Source organism: Polyodon spathula, chromosome 20 (genome assembly GCF_017654505.1).
Source record: "Polyodon spathula isolate WHYD16114869_AA chromosome 20, ASM1765450v1, whole genome shotgun sequence".
NCBI classification, from domain to species: Eukaryota; Metazoa; Chordata; class Actinopteri; order Acipenseriformes; family Polyodontidae; genus Polyodon; species Polyodon spathula.
This window is the reverse complement of record NC_054553.1, coordinates 27,863,509-27,887,390: the sequence shown is the minus strand read 5'-3', so window position 1 is coordinate 27,887,390 and position 23,882 is coordinate 27,863,509. Positions and strand designations below refer to the sequence as shown.

Sequence of the window (23,882 nt, the reverse complement as noted above, 5' to 3'; positions counted from 1 at the left end):
CCTAAGTAAATATAAGTAAGGGATACTTATAGTCTAAACTTAATGATCACCTCCCAGAGCCCCAGTGTTGAGTAAAAACAACCCTCCGCCTCACGACCAAGCCTAGAAAGTCCAAGCGCTGGTGCTTGTCACAAGAAACTTTCCCAGTATCTTACCAGACCAAAAATCACATCCCTGCACACTGCCTTGTGCGATTGTGGACTGTCTTCAATACTCCTCTGCTCTGTTTTCTCCTCCCCTTCGCAGCTGTTGGCATGGGAACCGGGTCAGGAGGAGGAGGTTACCGTGGTGACGGTGAGGCCTAACTTCCAGGACAGCATCCACGTGGGGTACATCAAAGGGCTGAAGAAGTTCACAGAGTATTCCACCTCCGTGCTGTGCTTCACCACTCCTGGGGACGGGCCTCGCAGCACTGCCCAGATCGTGCGCACGCACGAGGACAGTAAGTTACCCCAGTGCAACATACTGAAGCTAAGGGGGTAATCGTGTGGTGTGCAATAAAACACATGGACCTTCAGTTCTCCCAAAATAATTCAGGGGTTAAATAATTGTCAGCTTTCATCCATTGCTTCAAAACATTCAATCAATGCATAAGAAACTTTTCAGCCAATGCCTTCAATGCTAGCATTGCTGCTGGTGATTGAAGAGCGTGTTTTTATTTTTGCAGTCCCTGGTCCGGTCGGTCACCTGAGCTTCACTGAGATCCTGGACACATCTCTGAAAGTGAGCTGGAGGGAGCCGCTCGAGAAGAATGGCATCCTCACAGGTACGGAGCTCGCCCCTCTATCAGCACACACAGACATCCATCCCTGCACCTCACCTTCTCTGTTTGAATTGCAGGGTACCGCATCTCCTGGGAGGAGTACAACCGCACCAACACGCGCGTGACGCACTACCTGCCCAACGTGACGCTGCAGTACCGCGTGACGGGCCTCACCGCCCTCACCACCTACACCATCGAGGTGGCAGCCATGACCTCCCAGGGCCAGGGGCAGCTCTCCTCTTCCACCATCTCTTCAGGGGTCCCTCCAGGTGAGTCCTGCTCCCACAGACACACCACCTGCCTGAGTCCAATTATCATCTTCTCCTGGATGTATATCACTAGTGAAGGACCCCAGTGTGTGTCGTTATTACATGTGCAGAACCGAATAGCCAATAGGGATAATACTTGGGTTGTGCATTCTTTAGGATTTCAATTTGATGTTAGAAGGTGCCTCTCCGTCCTTCTTTAAGTACGTATAATATTCATGTCACGGATGCATTTTTTATTTGTTTGATTTAATGTCTTTTATTTAATTGTTATTTCCTGGTTTATTTCAATTGTTTTCCTGTTTTATTCTATCTGCTGTGTCTGCTGATATTTTCTCTACTCTCTTCTCTGCCTAGTATCCTTACTTTCCATTCATCCACCATGTACCTATGTTATATGAAATGACAGTAACATCATTGATTCTACTGACGCAGTCCTGCCAGTAGTGATTTGCGAGGAACTCCCTTGTAAACCTCACGTTAAAATACACAATGCTTCCCCTTAGAAAGTCTCATAGTTTCCAAACACTTCTTTTAAGGGGTGACAATAGAATATGATGGTTTAGGATCCTTGTTATTTGTTATTTATTTAATGTCAATTAAGTTGCTCCAGAACTCTGTGCATATGCAATATATATTTACACACACACTCACACACACTATTTATTATTGAACGTACAAGAAGTGACAAGGTAAGCATGAGGGATCTTTGGAAACTATGAGAAGTTTCAACAGGAATACTAAGTTGTGAAGTCGGAAGTTTTTATTTTATTTCTTTGCGTTGTAACGTAATTTGCAGATGCTCCCTTAACAAGCTGCGTTGTTTTCTCCCTGCTCTCCGATTGTATTTCTTTTTAGCGTCTTGCTTTTGCTGTGCTATTCATGCAGGTAATGAGCGCAGTCTTTCTTCCTAAATGTACTGAAAGTAGTTTTGCAGTAGATCACTAAGTGGGAGCTCACCTCTAGTAGTTACACAGTACAGCACATTGTTTGGTTTAAAATTCCACTGGAGACTATACAGTTAGACTACACTATGAAGGGGGAGGAGAGTACAGAGGTGTATTGCATACTCTTAAGGGCGGTGCATTGTGACTGTCTGCACACCGTCAGATTCACATTTATACTCTGTCCATGCTTGGTTAAAATCCCTACTGCCCAGCTCCCTGCGTGCTGTCCCGGTAGATACACTTCACTCGCTACCCTCTGTCTGTGTTATTTTCTGTACCGATTGATGCCTTCTAGATGTGTCAGTCCTCTGCAGCCATCATCTTCCCCCATGAGTAACCATCAGTCCTGTGTGGAGGCTGTAAACTAGCTGTCCCAATGCACTCTCCTCTACTCAGGCTGTGTATTTTAGAATTGTTCTGGTGTTTGTTTGTCCAGTGTGGCAGCCTAAGTGAAGTCCTAGGTGTTGATGTAGCTGCAATCTGTTCGAAACGCATTGATGTTGGACACTGGTTTGGATTGAGAACTCTGAGTAGGGGCCACTCAGCCAGTGCACAGCATGGTTTTAGTATAGGGGGCGCTGTGCTGCATGAGGGGAGACTTTAAAAATGGGGAAATCACTCAAAAATAAATATCTTCCAAAATGCACAACACTTGTAATATAATAAGTGAAGCCATTAGTCAAGTATGTATTAGCCTGGCTAATACAAATGCTATCGTATTCTGTAGTAGCGTTGAAAGCGCTGTAGAATTATATTATATCCCATATGGTACACTGTGATAAACTGTGTACTGAGTGTTTTTTTTTTTTTTTCAGATGGGTTAAATAATAGGCATAGAACTAGTCAGAGCAAGAAGCCGTGTTTTTTTTGTCAAGACTTAGCACATTGATGACTGCTTACTTGTGGATGTGCAGTGCAGTACTGTACTTATTTCGTGCTGCAGTGCCACACTTTGAACACAAGGGGGTTGTACAACATTAAACCAGTCTGGGAGAACCCAGCCAGATCTTTAGTTCACTGTCCTGACTGTGTGTTTTCTCCCCACAGAACTGCCGGGCCCCCCCACCAACATGGCAATCTCCAACATTGGCCCCCGCTCGGTCACCCTGCAGTTCAAACCGGGCTACGACGGAAAGACCTCTATCTCCAGGTGGCAGGTGGAGGCTCAGGTACTCTGCTCTGTACCTGAGTGTGAATACACAGAGCCTTCACTGCTCTTAACTGCACAGCAACTACACTGCATACTTCAGATTGTTATTATTACTTCACCTGACAAATACTGTGCAACAATACCAAGGTAAACATCTCTCTCTCGCGCTCAGATCGGTGTCATCGGTGAGAATGAAGAATGGGTCTTGCTGCACCAGCTTTCCAATGAGCCGGACGCCCGCTCCCTCGAGGTGCCGAACCTCAACCCTTACACCTTCTACAGGTGAGCAGACAACAGGAGCCCCAGTCTTCCGCTCCCTCACTCTCCTTCCAGGATCCCAGTACTCAAGAGCTGAGAGGCTAGAAGGGCGTATTGTATTTCACTATGTTATTACCCCCTGTGGAGGATCTTATCCCCAGCCATCGAAGCACCTGTTGGATGCCTGTATGTCACACAGTATTTGTTAGTTATCTAGAGGACCGCCCATCCAGCTGTGATGAAACTACTGAAGGTGCTCTTTAGCACGTTATTGAGATTAGCAGAATCTGGGGTTATTTGAAGGCCTTTTCTGTCAGCCTGACTCTTAGTACATTACATTTGGCACCCTCTCATTTTTTTAATGCTAACAAGAAGACTCTTTTTTACTGAAAAGCTGTGCTGTAACAGCCCCCCTTTTTCCCCCTCCCCGACAGGTTTCGAATGCGGCAGGTCAACATCGTGGGCACCAGTCCCTCCAGCCAGCCCTCCCGCAAGATCCAGACCCTGCAGGCTCCCCCTGACATTGCCCCCGCCAACGTGACCCTGCGCACGGCCAGTGAGACTAGCCTGTGGCTGCGATGGGTGGTCAGTCCCTGCCAGCTTCCTTTCCATCGCTAGGGCTCAGGAGCTATTTTCAATTTTTCATGCATGAAAGTCCTAATACATATTTAGCCTAAACATTCATTAATGTAAACATATAAACATATAAGAACAAAGTATGTGTGCCCCTTAGGCACTGTTTCAGAAAGACGCCCCTAGATGCACACTGCAGTGCAGTGCAGCTGGCAGCTGAGTCTGGTGTCACTGACCTCCACTACCCTCTCTCCCCTCTACCCAGCCCCTGCCAGAGTGGGAGTACAATGGGAACCCCGAGTTTGTTGGGTACCGGGTGCAGTACTCCCGCACAGGGACTGTGGGCCAAACACTGACCCACGGGATCCCAGACCGGCTGGAGAGGGAGTTCACCATCGAGGACCTGGAGGAGTGGGCAGAGTACGAGGTGCGCGTGCAGGCGGTCAATGGCATCGGAGCCGGGCCTTGGAGCAAGCCAGTCAGGGGCCGCACTCGGGAGTCTGGTAATCACAACGTTCTTCCCTCTGGCTCTCAGCAGAGCAAGAGCCTGATTCAGTATGCTTTCCAGTGCTTGATATACGCAGGGCTGCCATGTCTTCACAATGATCTGATTTTAGTCTCTCTCTCCCTGAAATGAAGCCAACACATTTATCCCTGGAACCTTTCCATTATCTGCTGTTTGGCTAGTCTGGTTTCCAAGGTAACTAAATTAAATTGAAGGTAACAGGAAATCTGAAACACATGCGTTAAAGAAGTTACACGTGCTTTTGATTATTTTTTGTCAATTTCTCAAATTCCTGGAATTTAACTCCGGAGTTCTATGCCAGCGTTACCCTTTCTGTAATGTAATGTGTATCCTGTTAAATTGAATTGAACAAAAAGTGCCCTCGCCTCTAACCAGTATGCCACACTAACTCCTTCCCAGTCCTTCAGCTATAACCAAAGACCACTTTGCCAACCTCCCATTCCCTTAGATCTAACCTCTAGGCCACACTGCCTCCCTCCCAGTCTCCCAGCTCTAACCTCAAAGACCACACTGCATTCCAATTCTATTTTACCAATTTTAAGTTATTTGAGACGCAACAAACACCTGAAAGCTTTTATTCAGTAGTATTTATATATACTTGATCTTTTTTTAAAGTTCCGTCCTCCGGCCCAACCAACATCTCTGCCTTCGCCACCACCTCCAGCAGCATCCTGGTTCGCTGGTCTGAGGTTCCGGAACCCGACAGGAACGGACTCGTTCTCGGATACAAGGTACCAGGTGCTAGCTCTGCATCTGGCACACATTTGTAGACACAGAGAATCTGCTTTTGCTGTTACAGTGGGGTTGATGTAATTACACATGTGATGTGCAGAGACCAGCTACACTGCTTACCCCTCAGCCTCTCAGTCCTCTGACCACTAGCGCACACTAATCCCAACCCCTCAGGTCTACCCCTGGACTACACTGCCTCCTAGACCCTCAGCTTGTTGGTGTGCAGTTGCAATGTATCTGTGTGACTGCAGTGTTTTGTACAGTCCACATGGTCTGATCTCTGTGCTGATCTGTAGTGACCGCTGTCTGATCTGCTTGCTGCCAGGTTGTGTACAAGGAGAAGGACTCTGATTTGCCCCTGCAGTTCTGGACAGCTGAGGGGAATACCACCCACAGCCTCCTGCTCAGGGACCTGGGGAAGTACGTCTTGTATGAGATCAAGGTGCTGGCGTTCACGCGGATCGGAGATGGGGTACCCAGCAACCCACCCATACTGGAGAGGACCCTGGACGATGGTACAGCGCCACACTTTAAAACCGCTAAAAATCAATCCAGAAGTTAGACAAACATTTCAGTGAAAAGTCAACGTCCATCAAAACTGGGGGGTGAAGATACACTTTGATTGACTTGGGAATTTCCTGTCTCCCCACAGTGCCCGGACCCCCAGTGGGGATTCTGTTCCCCGAGGTCCGGACCACCTCTGTGAGACTCATCTGGCAGTCCCCTGCCCAGCCCAACGGCATCATCCTGGGTGAGTGTCACTTCTCCTACCCTTCCCCCCAAACCAGGGAGCCTTCACAGCAAACCATCCCTCTTCAGCTGGTAAACAACAAAAGCAGCTCAATTGTTGTTTTGCTAGTTTTAGGAAGTTGAAATGATTCCACTGTTGAATAACACATTTAAATTAGTACTGTTTATTAGGTTAACGATGCCGGTACAAACACTTTCCGTGTATTCCTTTGGGTGATTTTAAACCTGCTTTTAACCAAGTCCCTTCATTCTTCTCATTCTCTGTTCTTCCTTTCATTTAGCCTACCAGATAACTTACCGGCTAAATTCAACCAATAGCAACACAGCAACGGTGGACGTGTTGAACCCCAGTGCGCGGCAGTACACAGCGACCGGGCTCAAACCAGAGCTGGTGTACGTGTTCCGTATCACAGCTCAGACGCGGAAAGGCTGGGGGGAGGCGGCTGAAGCACTGGTGGTCACCACTGAGAAGAGAGGTACTGTACCGTTCCCTGATGATACCACTCAGTCTCCCAGTGCCATTTGACCACACTGCTTCCAATCCCCTCTAACAAGTTTACCATGGTATATTTTTTGTTGTAAATGTACACATTACAATTTGCCCATGGTTTGCCATAGTTTTACCATATCTCTATGGAATTTACAATGCTTACCTATGCTTTAGCATTGCAATGCTTTGTAACATTTTGCCTACTAGTCCCTGGGCTTGTTGTTGTGCGGTTACAATGTGAGATGCAATGTAACTGATCAGACTGTCCTTCTCTGCAGCTTGTCGCTGTCCCGTGTTTGTGCTGCTCAGCTAACCCCCCAGTCATTTCTCCTCAGACCGGCCCCAGCCCACCAGCTTGCCCACAGTCAGACAGGAGGACGTGCAGGCCCGGAAGGTACTGTTGTCGTGGGAACCAGGCAGTGACGGCCTCTCCCCGGTCCGCTACTACACCATCCAGTACCGAGAGCTGCCGGACAGCAACTGGACCGTTCACTCAGCCTCAGTTAACCACGAGGCCAGTTCTTACATAGTGGACAGGTAATCCAGGAGCAAACCGTGCTGTAATGTTTCCAGCGTGTAAGAGTATTGCATGACAGCAATTCCATCATCTCTCTGTTGCCTCCTGCAGGCTGAAGCCCTTCACTTCATACCAGTTCCGGGTGAAATCGACCAATGACATCGGAGACAGCGAGTTCAGCGAGGAGAGCGAGGCAATCACCACGCTGCAGGACGGTGAGTGTGGGCTGTCCTGAATTCAGTGTGTTTGAAGTTCTGGATTATGCAGTGCAATTGTATTTACCCCTCATTGTATTCTCTTTTTCTTAGCCCCGGACGAAGCCCCAGTAATACTGTCTGTGACACCGCACACTACAACCTCTGTGCTGATTCGGTGGCAGGTAAAACTCACTGAATTACACCAATTATTAAACGCAATGATTACCTGGGGGGAAAAATGATGCTATTGCTACTAATAATAATAATAATAATAGTAGTGTTTCTTGTGTATCATCAGCCCCAGTAAGCATGTAGAGCAGAGCTGGGTATCTGTTTCTAGAATAACCTTGCTTGTGCCCCCCCCCCCCCCCTCCAGCCTCCCTCGGAGGAGCATGTCAATGGGATCTTGTTGGGGTTCCAGATCCGATACCGCGAGCTGCTGTACGACGGCCTGCGCAGCTTCACCGTGAGGACAGTGAACAGCCCTACCGCGACCTGGGCGGAGCTGACCTGTGAGTGACCCGCTTTATACCTCACTGCAAGCTGTCTGTCCCTCCACACTGCTGCGCTTTGTACCCCTTATACCACACCTCATACCCTCCCTCTTACTGATCACTACCTAGCCTCCCCTCTTTAACACCTGGGATCCATTGATTCTCCTCAGCAGTAACCCCTGACAGCCTGCAACTAAACCCCTTCCCTCCCCCTCCACGGTAACCAAGAAATCAGAAATTTGACAGCCATGATACCCTGTAACCAGATTGTTTGTGCACTAACTCACTAACTACTCTCTCTATCCCTATCTCCTTCCCTCCCCTCTCTCTCTCTCTCTCTCTCTCTCTCTCTCTCTCTCTCTCTCTCCGCTCCTCTCGGCTGTCTCCTCCCTCCTCTTGCAGCCCCTTACAGTGTGCGGAACCTGACCGAATCCTCACTCACCCAATACGAGCTGGACAGTAAGTCCTCCAGATCTGTATTTGTTTAGTACTGTTATGAATGATTAGGATAGGACTGGGTCGAAGGTTACAAACTCAGTATGCCAAGGATTCAAAAGAGTTGATCATTATGGAAATAATACATAACTACCCTTGCAGAAGTATTAAAACAATTGGGATGGAAATAAGACTTCACCCAGTTTCACCCATAACAGGTTTTATTACGTGCTTGATTAGCCCCAGTGTATAGGTAACAAGCTCAGGTGTGTCTTATTTCTATCCCTGCCGTTCTAGTACTTGTCAAAGATAGTGATGTATTATGTAGATTAGCATGCAATAGTCTCTAGGAATTAGTCAGAAATTATGCAATGGCTGTGGGATATAATGTTAAATCTGCCACACTGTATATCGCATGTGGGCTGTGTAGAGCAGATACAGGTGGAGTGTAGCGACTGTGTCGGCTCACCTGACCTGCTTGTGTTGTATTCGGCAGACCTGAGTAAGCACAAGCGCTACGAGATCCGACTGAGCGTGTACAACGCCGTGGGGGAGGGGCCAACCAGCGCGCCGCAGGAAGTCTTCGTGGGAGAGGCAGGTATGTGAAACCTACTGTGTTTTATCTCTTTGTACTTCCATGGTACTAGATGAAAGGCACCCGTTCCCCAGCCATCTCCATCTGCAGGGCTCTGGCTGTGATTAAGGTCCAATGTGAGCTTGATTTTTTTTTCCCCCATTCAGTTCCCACTGGTCCACCACAGAATGTAGCCATCCAATCGGCGACCGCGACCCAGCTTGACGTCACCTGGGACCCGCCCCCTGTTGAGTCGCAAAACGGAGATATCCAGGGGTACAAAGTAGGTCTCCCTTCCAGATTATTGGCACGTAACCCTGAGTTAGATATGCAGCAGCCAAACCGTCTTTGCAATCTTCTGTTCTAGCTGTGCTGTGCGTAATTGTATCGGTTGTCTATATGGCAATCCAGGGAGGAAACTTTGCTGCAGAGGTACATTTTGCATTTCTTACTCAGTGATGCACAGTGCCGATGTGACTCTCTGCAGGCCAGGATATGAGAAATGCTTCTATATCACACCAGAAAAGTTTTGCTTTTGGTGATAAATTGCCTCTGCTGTGCTAAGACCCCCAGCTACATCGTTACAATAAAGCGGCAGTAGTATGCAGCATTCTGGACACTGAAGATCCTGCTACAGGACAATGAAGTAATACCCTTGCGTTACTAAGAGCTGTCCTTGTAGACTGTGCCGATTTCCTCTTCCTGTCAGGTCTTCTACTGGGAGTTCCAGCGGCAGAATGAGACGGAGCGTCTGAAGACCCTCTTCCTGCCGGAGGGCGGGGTGAAGCTGAAGAACCTGACAGGATACACCACCTACATGATCAGCGTGGCGGCCTTCAACGCGGCAGGGGACGGCCCGCGCAGCCCAGCCACACGGGGGCGCACTCAGCAAGCAGGTGAGGAGAGAGACTGCGCATCTGCAGGGGTCTCAGTGGGGCTTATCCAGTTACCACAATAACTCACTCTCTCGAAGGAAATTGTTTATTCGGAAGGTGCAAAGGTTGAAGGTCAGGACTGCTCTCCAGACCCATTATCTGCCAGTTGCATGATCCTTTCGTCAGTTTCTTTTAATTCTGCTCACACTGTGAGTCCATAGACTCTGCTAGGACTGGAAGTGGTAAAACAAAAGATTAAAAAAAAAAGTTTTGAAGAAATCTGTTTTTCATTTAGTATAATATTTTGGGATGGCGGATGTTCCCAGTGTTATATTGGCATGTATCTAAGCTGGGTTGCCTGGGCAACGGAAGCATATGACAGCCTCGCAGAGGGAAAGGGAAGATGTGCCTAACACATTTTTGGCCAAGAAGGACAATGAAGGCTCTGTTCTGCAGCTGAGCTCTCCTCAATATCTACAAAAAAATAAGATTTTCTTTAAAAAAACATGTATTTTTGAGCACAAACGTTCTTTGTGCAGCCTGATTTTTTTGAACACCAAAAGAGTGAAATAGAATACCGGCAGGAAAGTTAGCTCGCTGGTCTTTGATGAAAGAGGCTGCCTTCTCACTCCAGCCTCTCTCTCAGGATCAGTGCTCCAGGACAGCCTCTCATACCTGGGAATAATATCAATCCAGACGTCCTTAACTAAACCGTGCCAGCGAGGCCACTATGAATGGCAGTGGCAAACCCATACGCCCACACTGACTCCCCCTCTCCCCCTTGTTTAGCTCCCAGTGCTTCCAGTTTCATCCACTTCGGAGAGCTCACCACCACCTCGGTCAACGTATCCTGGGGGGAGCCCGTCTACCCCAACGGCATCATCGAGGGCTATCGGCTCATCTACGAACCCTGCACCCCCGTCGATGGTACGTTCCTCCAGTGCCCATTAACAGCAAGCCAAATAGTCCTGGGCAAAATGTTGTGGTGCCTTTTTCCTGCTGGAATGCTTTAGATTTGCTAATCCTAACCCCAAGTCTATACCAACCTGTAATCTTAAAAGCATGCTGAAAGTAGCTGTGGAAAGCAACAAGGAATTTTCAGTATGGTGAATGATACAGTCTGTACTCCCATCATAAGATTTATGGTTTAGATTAACGTGTCTCTACTATCTGTCCTGACTGGTAGTAGGCTGTGGTTCTCATGCACTCTTCTCCCCTCTAGGAGTGAGTAAGAGCGTGACGGTGGATGTCAAGGGGAACTCTCCCCTGTGGATGAAGATCAAGGACCTGGCGGATGGAGTGACCTACAATTTCCGCATTCGGGCCAAGACCTTCACATATGGACCGGAGGTGGAGGCCAACATCACCACTGGACCAGGAGAGGGTGTGTCTTCTGCCCTGCCTGTCTGTCTGTGCCTGTGTGACTTGATTTCATTAAACTGTTTATCTGCCCTATTTCCACTTCCCTCTCCCCCCCCCCCCCCCCCCCAGGTGCCCCAGGCCCTCCCGGGGAGCCCTTCATCTCACGCTATGGCTCGGCTCTCACTATCCACTGGACGAGCGGAGACCCCGGAAGAGGCCCCATCAGCCGCTACGTCATCGAGGCCAGACCCTCAGGTACCACCCCCAGGGATCACTCACTACCAGATACACTTAGGAACAGCATTATAGAAGGTATGGAGCCACATTCTTACATGCATCTTTATATCACTAAACCCGCTCATCTACAGGAGAGTTTCAACCAGTTATAGCCTACTTCTAGCCACTGCCCATTCCTAACCCATCATAAGGTATCGGGAACAACTAGTAAGTGCTTACAAACAGATTCAGATACAGTGGCAGCTTACTGGTAATCAACTGTGAAACCAGCAGTACCAGACCAGTGATAACAGCAAATAACTATACAGGTTCCAATAGCGTATCTAGACCATATTCTTTAAAACATGCAATTTGCGCAGAAAGGAAATTGGCCTCTGGAGGTTGATGGAAGATCGTTCTCGAAAGGTTAATGCCTTCGTGGATGATCGCAAGGTGAGATGTTCATTGTGGAGAGCATCACATGTTTGTAAAGGTGCTTCCTTGCAGTGACGTCACTCACAGCGCTCCATTCTGCTGCACTGTCACTCCACACCGAAAGCTCAGTGTGAGGCTCAGCCATCTGTCTGCTCACATGGAGTATTGATTGACACCCAACAGGGGAGAACAGAGCTTCACCAGGGACTGGCAGCTTACAGGTTGTCTGAAAGAAAATGAGAGGGGGGATAGAGAGACTTGAGTATCACCAGTTATAGACCGGGGATAAGTCGGCCATAAGAAGGAGAGCAGAAGAAAGAAAGGGGGGTAGAGAAGTGATCAGTGACTGACAGCAGACAGGTCTGCTGAATGTGTAAGTGGGAGTGGAGGAGAGAGACTTGGGATCAATACACATTTACTGTGACTGTGCTGGGGGGAGTGTAGCATGGTAACAGATTTTGAAACTGAAACATCAGATACCAAGGCTAGACTGCCAAAGCTTCATACACCAGATGCGAATTATTTCAGAAAGGAATCCCACACCCAATAAAGTCATGCCGCTCAGACATTTGATTAAGGGGGCTTACGGTAGTGATACTAAAAGAAACTTAGTAAAAGGTTTTTCTCAATGCCTTCAAACTCTACCTCCATTCAGATGAGGGACTGTGGGATATCCTGATCAAGGACATCCCGAAGGAAGTGACATCATACACCTTCAACATGGACATCCTGAAGCAGGGGGTGAGCTATGACTTCCGGGTCATCGGGGTCAACGACTATGGCTATGGCTCCCCCAGCGCCCCCTCCCCCTCCATCTCTGGTGAGCCTGTCCGTCTGTCTGTGTGTCAGTAAGTCCTTGTGTGTGTTTATTTGTCTTTTCGCATCTATCCACTATTCTGTCTTGCTATCCCCTCCACCTCCTTTGTCTCTTCACATCTGTCTGTCTGTCTGTCCGCTTGTCTGCATCTGTTTATCAGAATGTTTGGCTGTCTGGTTTAAAAAAAATGTACGACCAAATAAATCATAATGCTTTTGTGTTCTAATCTTATATGTTTACTTGTTTACCCTCCAGCCCAGAAGGTGGCGCCGTTCTATGAGGAGTGGTGGTTCCTGGTGGTGGTGGCTCTGGTGGGGCTCATCTTTATCCTGCTGCTCGTATTCATCCTCATCATCCGTGGGCAGAGCAAGAAGTACGCCAAGAAGTCCGACTCAGGTGGGCTGGGGGCTTGGCTGTGAGTCTGAGCAATCACACCTGAGCATAGGAAAGGATTTCACATTGTAATGTCTGTAATGGTGGCATTAGCAAATGATTATTCCAATTCTTCCCACTGCTTTACAACACTACGACTCCTCCAGTCGAACCAGAACTGGGAGAACTACAGCCATTCTACCAGGGAATCAAAACAGTCTTTGTAAAATATCACAGTGAAATCGGATTATAGAAATGAATCCAATGTTAGGACCAAAAGCTTCTAAGTTAATTTTAGTAAATGCTGGTTGTAATGTTGCAATTATTGGTTATTAAATGGTAACAGGAAATGCATGGTTTTGTTCTGATGTCCTTGATGATCTTGCTATAATACCATAATCACTTTACTGCTAGGAGACACAGGCCTCTGCTTGCTGTTTGGGGACCTGTGTCGATTATAACTAAGGGTCCATCTGTGTGCCGAACATTTCCATATCAATAAAGAAAAGAGCCTGAATGTATCAAGCAGCTTTCTTTCTCCTTTAATGTAATCTGCTGCTCAGAACACAGTGGTGATTTCTTCTGTTTGCTTGAGTAACAGATAATGTGACGCAAACCGACACACAGGCACCAGTGGAGCAAAGAAGATACAGTGCAATTGTAATTGCATTGAGATTAAGAAAAAACACAAGCTGTACTGCAAAACAATCCTCAATGCAGACAGAGCACAGTTAAGAAGCAGCGGGCAGCTGTCTGGGTTGGCATGCCGGTTCGCACAATTCACACCTAGTATACATGCTAGAAGGGAGAGGGTGACCTGATTTCACTGGCAGGTACTGTCGTCCTTATATCAGAAAGGGGTTAGAGTGTAATATTATATGGTTTTAGTGCTTTACTGATTTTTTTCACAGTAAATTCCTACTTTTTTTTAAATTGTACTTACCAGATTTTTACAGATTTGGTCACCATATGCAGTACCACTTAAAAACGCTAGTAGTGCAATCCATTTCTGATGCATGCTGTAAAGAGGTGGGAGCTTAAAAACGCATTTAAAAATGCCACAATTTCTCTTCTCTTTGTATGATGAGTGTCACAGTGGTGATAATATGAGCTAACATTAAGTGTGTTTATAATATGAGAGGCTGTTGATCAGCTGATGAATGCAAAAAGGCCAGATTATTTGAGCAGAGCTGATGACTTGTGAGGTCCATGCTGGTATATATAGTAAATAAGGCTGCAACGTTTACTTCTAAACTCAACGGTACCATCTGAACGCTGGGCAGACACAAGCCCTGAAAAGATGTGCACGGTGTATTCTAATAGGGTTAAGGTTACTTGAGCCTGATCTGATGTCAGCGAGTCCTTCTGCTGCAGTCAGCACTTTCTAGCAAGGCTGAGGCTCCAGCTGTAAACATGTTTCTAGTTGAGGTAGAAAACACAAGAGGGATGTTTGTTTGGGAAACAAAGCCGTGCTTTCAGCCTCCCAAGAATACAGCCGCTGGATGAGTGGAGCACTGATTGCAGCTTGTTTAACCCCTGTCTCCACTTGGGCCTGAATACTGAATAATGGGGCCTCAGGGGCTGTGGTTGATGAAGGGGACAAAACTACAGAATTCATGCCTACATTATAATGCTTACTGCAATATTTTAATTCACATTTAATCCAGGTTTTTTTTTTATATATACTAATATCTTTTTATAAAGCATTTCTTAGACTGTGGGAACACGTACAATGGCCGCTCTTGTTGTGTTGAGTGTTTTGGCTCACATGGCTGGTGTATTCCTACACTTGAGTGACTGCAGTGTTTGTAAAGAAAGCTCTGAGATCCTGTGTGGATGAGAGGCGCTTTGTAGATAGCTGAAACCCGATTTGGCTGCTTCCAGAACATTCACAAAAGCGATGCCCAGGGTTTTGCACGATTGGAGTGTTTGAGTAGAAGCTGCCCTTCAGGGGCTGCCTGACACCAAACTGGATGACCCATTATAACAGACCCTTCTTGGTCTTATGCTTGTGTGAAAAGAAGGGTTAGCATTGGCATTAAACACTCTGTCAGCCTGCCTCTTCCTTATTTCTTTTTCTCCTCTTCTTCCCTGCTTTATCCTCTATTTTCTTCTCATTTCCTTTCCCAATCTCCCTCTTTTTTCTTCCCTTCTCTCCTCCTTCTTCCCTCTCTTCCCCTAGGCACAAGACAGGTACAAAACAAGGAGGAAGGTGTGAAAGGGTTGGGAGTGACAGTGTTGTTAGAGCAGGGAGAGCTTGTGGCTGGATTAAAGAAACTACAGTGGTAAAATTAAACAATGAATGATTTGTAATGAATTGGCATCTCAGCCCATTGAATAGAAAGGCAAGGGCTGGACATGAACTGCAAACCATACAGGTTCAAAGACTTACCATTCCATTAAAGTGCAATCTCTGGAGCTGAGAGGTAGGTGCAGGTCTTATGCTGATGTCAGTATTATTAGGAGATTCATTACAAGTTTATCATTAGATAGGGCTCCCTGTTCTGTCCTGCTTCACTGTTCTTAAAGAGAATTGCCACCCAATGTGTTTGTTTCCTTATCCAGGCAATAACTCAAATTGCAACGCCCTGAGTCACGGAGAGATGGTGAGTCTGGATGAGGGACGGTTCCCAGCACTGGAGCTCAACAACCGGAAGCTGTCTGTGAAGAACTCCTTCTGCCGTAAGAACGGAATCTACACCAGGTAAAACCCACAAGCACAGCGAAAAGGACAACGTGTTCACAGAGTAACACAGCATTTCAAAAACTTTAACAACCCTACCAGAATAGAATCCCATTGTAATTCAAGCACCTTCCCCTGAGGAAATCCTAGAAGACCCATTAAGCAGACCACAGCAGGACTGCAGCCACAGCCAACTATCTAGTTATATATCAGGATAGACCACTCCACTCAATGCCCCCCAAACCACACAGTGTGGGACCATTTGTTCAGAGCAGTGTGCTTCTGAGCTCCCCCGTGAATTTTAAAGAGAAGGGGGGGGGGTTTCATATACACTGCATATGGTGTGGGTGTTTCTAAGTAAAATGATTTTCCATTAACCGATGGTTGAAAACCCTATCACAAACAGCAGCTTGCTGAGAAGAGATTCGGCTGTTTGCAAGTCAAAACATTTTTATGTGTCAGCCAGTCTTTTTGGCATAACCCTTGTAGTTTTATGTTTTTTTAATGTATTAATTTTTTAAGTGGGATAAGAAAACATGATGATTCTGTGAAAAACTAAGAAAGAATTTCAGGCATGTTATTATTTAAGAAAAAAAAACTGCGTCTTTTGATTAATCTAAAAGGGGTCTTTTCAAGGGGCCTCCAGGGATCCCCCTGCAGCAGATTAGTCACTGTTGACTTCTGCGGTACTCCCAAGAGCCACAAGAAACATACCCAACAATCCATCCAACACACTGATATTAATCAGCGGGAAGAATTGCGTTTTACAGATGATCCCTGTGACAGTCCCATGAGTGTCTCATGATTTTTATAAAGCTGACATCACCCCCTTTCTCTAAACAAGAGACAGTGGATGGCATCTGGGGTCAAAGGTTTTGCTATAAAAAATAACATCTAGCTCAGAGATAAAGAGGCTACTTGTTTGTCTGAGCTAGGTTACTCACATTACTCAAGTTTTTCAAATGTTTTTTTTTTAAGATATGATATGAATGATATTTCCATTAATTGCTGTTTTTGGTTGCTTGTATTAATGCATTATTGTCTGGTTTCACAGATCATTGATTAGCACTGATTATGCATCTAAGTAACTTTAAGTAAAATTTGGGTCTGTGAAAACGAACGTTTGTGATAAAATACCAAGAATTACTTGACAAATTGCTAAAGCTAGTCACTTGATTATATGATTACTATGACTCTTTGTTTTACTATCTCCGATAATGTATTTTAAGTACTGTATTTTTAATTGGGAGTATTTCAGCCTCAGATAGGGTTTCTAAACTCTCTCCTATAAATGGGATTGTAGACTGCACCCCAAGTTGGATATTGCAAGTGGAGAGCAGGCGTCCTGCATGATGAAGTGTGCCGACCACGGTCTGGTTTTTCCTCTCAGGTCTCCTCCTCGGCCCAGCCCTGGCAGCCTGCATTATTCGGACGAGGACGTCAGCACCAAATACAATGACCTGATCCCGGCAGAGAACAGCAGCTTGACAGAGAAACCCTCTGAGATCTCGGAGTCTCAGGTACGCAGCTTACAAGCACACAGCACAGTGCAGGCGCTCGGGAGAGGTTTGCTCTAAATATACTGCGTCTCTGTATGACTTGTTGCGGGTCTAAAGGTGCGATAACATGTCCTAACATTCTTCATTTTAAACACGTACAGTACATACCACGCTTCTAGAAATTATTTGTCTGCATCACAGTGGTGTGATGTGGAAGCTAGTTTTGATCAGTCAGGGAAGGCTTGGCATGAAATCAGGGTATCAGAGGCAAATTCTATACTATAGGTCCAACAACTCAAACGAGATGTGAGCCCTACTGCCTGGTCTGGGGAGCTTTAATAAACCAGTAGGGAATGGGAACTAGTCCCAGATAGAGAGAGTGAGAGGAAAGAGACAGGGAGCCTATTAACCTCCCACACAATGACTCAAGTGTCTCTGAGATTGTGAAGCTGGATTCCTTCCACTGCTTCAGCCCCGGCTTGAGCAACGCTCCCCTCTATTCACTCTGTTAATGCCTGCACAGCCGCATCCAATCTGCTCTCAGGGCAGGATCTGCATTCTGGGCCCGTTGTATCAATCAGACAGGACAGTTTTTAGAACATAGCAGCTTGGCAGGCTCCCTCTCCTCCCCTTTCCTCTCCTCCCTTCTCCTCCCCCACTCGCCCACTCCTGCACTCATGTTACTGCGCTTTGAGGAATGCTGCCTTGGCCTAGCTACAGACTTTGCTGCTGTTTTGTGGATCCAGCCAGCATGATGTGCTGTGGCAAGACCAGGATTTAAAGAAGGGGCTTTGTGAAGACTCAAGAGAAATAAATAGATATTCTATGTAGAATGTCAGGTTTATTTTAAAAGATAGTTCCTCTGAAAATAAGTCTATCACAGAGAGCATAAGGAGGGGAGGGGTGTTATAACATTTCAAAACCTTAATTACCACATAGTCAAGAGCTGAGCTGTCCACAGCAAGTTAATTTTCATGTCCTAATTTAAAATGAGTTAAGAGGTGGAACTGTTCATGAAATATCTCTTCATAAAAAGGATGTTTTGAACATGACAAGAACTTCCTTTGAAGATGAACCAAGCAAGGATCTTCTAGCCACCACCACCACCCCCTCCTCCAGTGTATCTAATTTCTATGATTTAAGAAAGCAGAATAAGCAAGGCATTGTTCTCTAAAGAAGGGGTTTTGAGCAGGTAATGCTGTCACCATGGCAATCTGTCCACAGTGAGACCCATGCAGGTAAACAGCTGCACCTGGTGTTGCTACAGCAACCGGCCTATAGGATTAGAGGCCTCGGAATTCTCTGAATGGAGACGTCCCAGTAATTTATTTGTTTATATTTGTTTTTTATTCATTTATTTTAAAGTGCAGAAGTCATAAAGAGATTGTTTTTGTATTGCTTCCTGTTCATTTACGGATGAGTTAAACACTAAAATACGTGGGCTGGGCGAGACCAGGTGAAGGATGAGATTACTGGGTTACAGTCTCAGTAACAGAGTAAATCCCCTGCTTGAATCATTCATGGGCAATTCCCTGCCTTGTTGCTTTTTTTTTTATATAGAATCTGGAAAACTTATTTTGTCTTCCTTATGTTTTATTTTTATTTGGAGCAACCGTTCAATTCCTGGCACGCACAGCGGAGTTGAGAATCAGTGACACTGAAGCGAAAGGTAACCTGACACTGAGATTAGATTAGCGTACACTGTTGTCTCTCTGACTGATCTCTCTTCCATTTTGTCTCGGTTGCAGATTCAAGAGTTCATTGCTATGACTAGTTTTACAGGTGCTGCCACAGTTTGCACATTACAAAAAAACTGAATCATAATAAAAAGAACTCCGGTCCCTGCATTTCCATTTCTTTCTTTCTTTCTTTCTTTCTTTCTTTCTTTCTTTCTTTCTTTCTTTCTTTCTTTCTCTAAAGCCATAACGGAAGTGTGACACTCAACACAATGTTTTTTTTTAACCCCGGTCCAGTCCAATTAGGTGCTGTTCTGAAGCGTTTCTTCAAATCTTCTTTGACGTTTGCTGTTCCTTAAAGACCATCACCATTTTCCATCCAACTAATAAGCAGATAAGTTCTCTAGGTCTTATATACTACCCCAGGTTCAGTGGCTTTGCATTGGCCACAACCTTTAGTAACAAGTAACTTCTGTTCCATTTAGAGACTTTTAATGAGCATTGGATCTTCAGCAGTCTAAGTGCTTGGCTCTCCTTCCTTCTTTAGTAACTTAGCAGGTAGACACCCTGTCATGTAAACCAGGGACTTGGGTTAAACACTAGAGATGTAAAGTATTATTAGAGAGGGCTGTGAAAGGTGTGCTTTGCTGGAAATTCAGCTGTGTGAGAACTGCAAGGGGGTGAGGTCCCTGAGTCACTACCTAGACCAGCTGCCTGAATGTCAAGTCTCAAGATTTACCCAGTGAAACTCACGTTTTTTCACAATTTTGAGAGTCGCACGGCCATGCAATGGATTCTCACATGTGTGCATAAGTTTTTTATTGTTTGCGAGGCTGCAAAACACTTCATACATTATACAGCAGTCAATCCAATACAACTGGCAGGTGGATTATTTCATTTTGGGGGGTGGAAGCGGGGTCACCATGAAGAGGTGTACATTACCATTCTATATTCCTGTAGCTGCTATGCAAACTCCCCCTTACTATCCAAAGATAGAATTTCCTGGTTATCTCAAACTGACAGTTTGTCTGCGTGAGCCTTCTATGTTTCTGTAGACAACACGTCATTACTCACTCGGACAGAGTCGAAGGAGGGGCTGTCAGACTGTCACTGTCTCGTTCACGCACAAATTACCACAGAAATAAAAGAGAAATGGACATCAATGAGAATTTAATTATTAAAGTCAAAAAATATAATGTCATTTATGATGACAGTGTCTGTGGTTATAAAGACAATAAAAAGAAAGACGCCATAAGAAATAACAGAACAATTGGAAATTGATAGTATGTCTATCTCTTTCTTTCACCTTAATTTTAGTCAGACTGGGAGCATCTGAAATCACAGTATCTGAAACACAGCAAAGGGTCTGATTTCAATGATGAGAATGTTTAGAGCTTGACAGACCCTGATATGCCTGCTTTATTCTACAATTCTTTTTAATAAAGTGGCCAGGCTTTGTAGTTAAGAGAGGGGCACATTTTGCAGAAGGTTAGGAAAATGAATCTGCGGTTCAGTGTGGTAAGTGTCCAATCCGAGAGTGGATTGCAGTAGTGCGGCGGTCAGGATCAGTGTATTTTCAGTGAGGGAAGGGACAGGTTTGCCTCTGAATAGCTTCTTTGTCTCAGTGATGAAAAGAGACGGATTTGGAAAGGGAGCGAGAGAGTGTGAGGGAGATAGGCAAAGTAGTTGAGCCTATCTGTAATTGCAAAAGCAGCCTTATCCACTGACTGGCAAACTATTGCCTTCTGGATATAGGCAGTGGAAGAGAAAATATCCTTACAGTCAGTCACTGCTGCACACCATGGTAAAAGCATGTGAAAGACTAGTATAGCAGAAGCCTTGTAAAGGATAGACTGGAATGGTGAAGAAGGATGCACGCATTGTATAAGTGGATAATGGTTAAATTCACAATGGTCAACCTGTTTGTATTGACAGTCAGCCCAGCCTCTCACTCTTTCTCAGATCCATTTATTTTAAAGTGGGAAGGATGATTTTCACTGTCAAAGCTTATGAAGCGTCTATCTGGAGTTTTGAACAACAGATTCAGATAGCAGCATTTCCAAGCTAAATTCAGGGCGTGTGTGAATGACAAAGCTTTTGAGTTCACTTATAAAATTAGGTTTGGTTAGCTGCCGTTTTCTACGTCCTGCGGCTTCTCTGTGTGCTTCATCTGTAAGCCGATTTTTAAGAAGATAGCTGCTTGCATGTGCTGTCAAGTGGAATGTCTGTCGTGGAATGCTCGGCAGAAATAGAATCCTTTTGTATTGTGTTACCGGCATTCTAGGCCCTGGGATCTACTGTACAAAGTTTTCTTGCACTGAAAGTTCAGACTGCAATGAGTAAATGATTAGTTGCTCAGATTTCCTTGTTTTGTACAGTGCTCCATCAACATGATTTATTACATTTGTGCTTAATAGAAGTTAGGGGTGGGGATGTTTTTGCCCTAAATGCCTCCCTTTCGTCTCATATCATATTCCTCTTGGGCTAAAGTTGCAGATCTTACTATTCTCTCGGTTTGATCAAACGCAGCCTTTGATGAAGATCAGAGATGGTCTAGTGAAAAGAGTTGATTGAACAAGCCATGTATAGCCCCTTGAGCTGGTACCAGGTGTCTTAGAGCAAGAGAAGCTAGACAGGTAGAAGGGAAAGAACAGCGTTGAACTCTTGGAATTCCAGATTCTCTTGAAACAATAGTGTTTCCTTTGTCCTCCTGCAGGAGGCACTGTTCTATGTAAAGAATTCTGGTCTCCGTGTTCTTCCACAACACTGGGTGAGATGTCTGGTAGTTTTAATAAGTTCAGTAGTTCTAGTCAATTGTTGTTTCTTCCCTAGTATTGTTGCTTAGTATTGTTATGTAGGGATGTTAGTTTTTAGCTCCTAGTCCTGAAGTGTCTTACAGGTTCAAAGAGCTGGTTTCATTTGCAAAACGTGAAACCTACTGAAGGTTCTGACAGCAGAAAAAAAAAAATGTAGGTAAATGAGTTCATTTAGTGGCTAATATCGCACATCAACTATTTTATAATACAATTATTTCCATTGCTAGGTGCTAACTGCGGGATCCCGGATACCCCAACATTTATCACAGTTGAGGAAAATAGATTATGGAGCACCATAATAATAGCTTGTAGATCACATTTCCATTCTTTATTATTTAAAAGGAACAAAGTTAAAAACGAAGCTATGTTTCAGCGGGACAGCATTCGTTGCTATAAAGAGCAGTTATGCATGCAGGTGATGTGTTGACCTTTGTGTAATATCCGGTCGCAGCTTGTATATTGCAGAACCAGCTGCAGTCTCTGTTTGATATTGGAACGAGATAAGATCCAGCTGGCGGTAGATGTAAACATGTCGCTGTAAGCCGATTGACTGTAACAGAGTGTGTCTGTTTGCTTGTGTCTGCAGGGCAGTGACAGTGAGTATGAGGTAGATCAAGACAGACCGAAGACGCACTCCTTCGTGAATCACTACATCAGCGACCCCACCTACTACAACTCCTGGCGGCGCCAGCAGAAGGGCATCTCCCGGGTGCAGGCCTACAGCTACACAGAGAGCGATTCTGGGGAGCCTGAGCCCTCCGCCCTTCCTCCACCCCTCCCCCCATTGCCTCCCCTCCCCCCGCAGCTCAACAGTGTCCTCAAGGGCCAGGGGCAGGGCAGCCTGTACAGACCCAAGGGCAGCCGGACTCCCACCCCCCAGCAGCAGCCCTCCAATCCCCCCAGCCAGAATAGCACCCTCTACAGGCCGCCCAGCAGCCTTGCGCCTGGATCCAGGGCCCCCATTGCTGGATTCTCGTCCTTTGTTTGATGGCATCTAGAAACAGAACTATCCCCTCTTCTTCCTTTTGATTTTTATTATGAAATCATTTTCCAGTATTATTATTTCTCTTATTTTTTTTTTAAAGTATTAACAATGGTAAAAATGATGGCAAGACATCCCCTTTTTTTCTGTCTTGTGTGTGTGTATGTGTGTGTGTGTGTGTGTGTGTGTGAGTGTGCTTGTGCATGTGTGTGTTTTTGAAAGACAATCATTTAAAAATTGAAAGCATCTGTAATATTGTTGCTGCTTGGACGAGTTCGCATGGTTTTTGCTTTTTTATATATATTCATTTTTATTTTCTGTTTATTCACACAACAATTCTTTCAAAAATATATAATGTTAAAAATACAAAGAAAGAAAGAAAGAAAGATGTAGCTACAGTTGCCGAAAGTTAATATGGCCACCCTCCAAAACTTGCACTGTGATTGGTTGTTTGTTTAGAGAAAGTAGTTTGTGAATATATTTACAGTGTTTGTGAGAATTGAGAGGCCAAGGCAGTACATTCAGGACTCTTGGGAAAGTTGTGCAGAATGTTAGTGTGCTGCTGGTCTGTCAAACCTTCTACGCTGTTCACTGGGATATGAGCCCCAGACATTGCAGTGGGGAACGACCTGGAAACAAAAATTACAAATGCAATTAAACAGCACAGACCATTCATACCATACTGGTTAAATCACCTAGGCCTGGTGTCTTTGAGGTAGGGGTTGTGCTGGAAATTAGAATCTGCCTTTCCCTTTAAGAGCAGCCATCTTTTATAAATGGTGATGTCATCCTGATGATAGCTCAAGGTGTTATTTGCTACAGACATCTGCAGTGGGGTTTTGGTTATGGACTGGGAACCAAAGCCCCAATGTTTTGCCATGTTTTATAGTTATTTTTCAAAAAGATATTTAAAATGATCAGAGCATTGATTTTTTTTAACAGCATGCATTATTTTCCTTTCCCACTTCAAACTGTTGCTAACGATTCGATGCAGGCTAGGAGAGATTATAATGACAGAAGGATGACAACAAGTCACACCTGATCTTTAACTCTGACAGCTCGGTGATTCTTTACTGTAGAATGATTGACGGAATGCATCGGCCTGAAAGGTAGTCTTTGCAACCATGACAACAGAGTCACTCACAGATGCACCCTCTGTATCGCAGCGTTCATGAGAACTGGATTGGACTTGCACTCAACACATGGACCACAAACAAAAAGTACCCTGTTTCTATAGCAGTGTAGGCATTACAACAGTGAGGTGGTCCATTTCAATACAATCAGTAATACATTTCCTCCATGGTAGGTTTATGTTATGGCAATGAACCGAGCCATGTTATGTTGCTATGACGTCAGCACCCCACTAGTGCAGAACCAGTGTCCATGAATCACTGTAAGTGAACAAGACCTGTTACTGGGCAGGGGACACAGCTAATCTCAGATAAAAGGAACCCTATATAATTAGCACACTAACACA

The 23,882-nt window shown here is 45.3% G+C and overlaps 1 protein-coding gene across 3 annotated transcripts in view; it reads left to right on the top strand.

The window, feature by feature from the left end:
* LOC121295888 (protein sidekick-2-like) overlaps positions 1 to 23,882 on the top strand; it is a 137,822-nt gene extending 113,940 nt beyond the window's left edge. For 2 of the 3 annotated variants that reach the window (XM_041221008.1, XM_041221011.1), the window contains 27 exons: positions 247 to 442; positions 668 to 766; positions 841 to 1,032; positions 3,024 to 3,145; positions 3,299 to 3,408; positions 3,819 to 3,969; positions 4,223 to 4,460; positions 5,099 to 5,214; positions 5,541 to 5,730; positions 5,868 to 5,966; positions 6,247 to 6,441; positions 6,791 to 6,992; positions 7,084 to 7,187; positions 7,281 to 7,351; positions 7,546 to 7,681; positions 8,066 to 8,122; positions 8,595 to 8,696; positions 8,840 to 8,955; positions 9,382 to 9,568; positions 10,337 to 10,474; positions 10,770 to 10,931; positions 11,039 to 11,164; positions 12,216 to 12,380; positions 12,633 to 12,773; positions 15,315 to 15,453; positions 16,823 to 16,952; positions 22,010 to 23,882. In XM_041221008.1, the coding sequence (XP_041076942.1) occupies positions 247 to 442; positions 668 to 766; positions 841 to 1,032; positions 3,024 to 3,145; positions 3,299 to 3,408; positions 3,819 to 3,969; positions 4,223 to 4,460; positions 5,099 to 5,214; positions 5,541 to 5,730; positions 5,868 to 5,966; positions 6,247 to 6,441; positions 6,791 to 6,992; positions 7,084 to 7,187; positions 7,281 to 7,351; positions 7,546 to 7,681; positions 8,066 to 8,122; positions 8,595 to 8,696; positions 8,840 to 8,955; positions 9,382 to 9,568; positions 10,337 to 10,474; positions 10,770 to 10,931; positions 11,039 to 11,164; positions 12,216 to 12,380; positions 12,633 to 12,773; positions 15,315 to 15,453; positions 16,823 to 16,952; positions 22,010 to 22,411 (4,086 nt within the window). In that variant the 3' untranslated portion in view covers positions 22,412 to 23,882. The remainder of the gene's footprint in view (positions 1 to 246; positions 443 to 667; positions 767 to 840; positions 1,033 to 3,023; positions 3,146 to 3,298; positions 3,409 to 3,818; positions 3,970 to 4,222; positions 4,461 to 5,098; positions 5,215 to 5,540; positions 5,731 to 5,867; positions 5,967 to 6,246; positions 6,442 to 6,790; positions 6,993 to 7,083; positions 7,188 to 7,280; positions 7,352 to 7,545; positions 7,682 to 8,065; positions 8,123 to 8,594; positions 8,697 to 8,839; positions 8,956 to 9,381; positions 9,569 to 10,336; positions 10,475 to 10,769; positions 10,932 to 11,038; positions 11,165 to 12,215; positions 12,381 to 12,632; positions 12,774 to 15,314; positions 15,454 to 16,822; positions 16,953 to 22,009) is intronic. The other variant, XM_041221010.1, reaches the window with a different exon arrangement.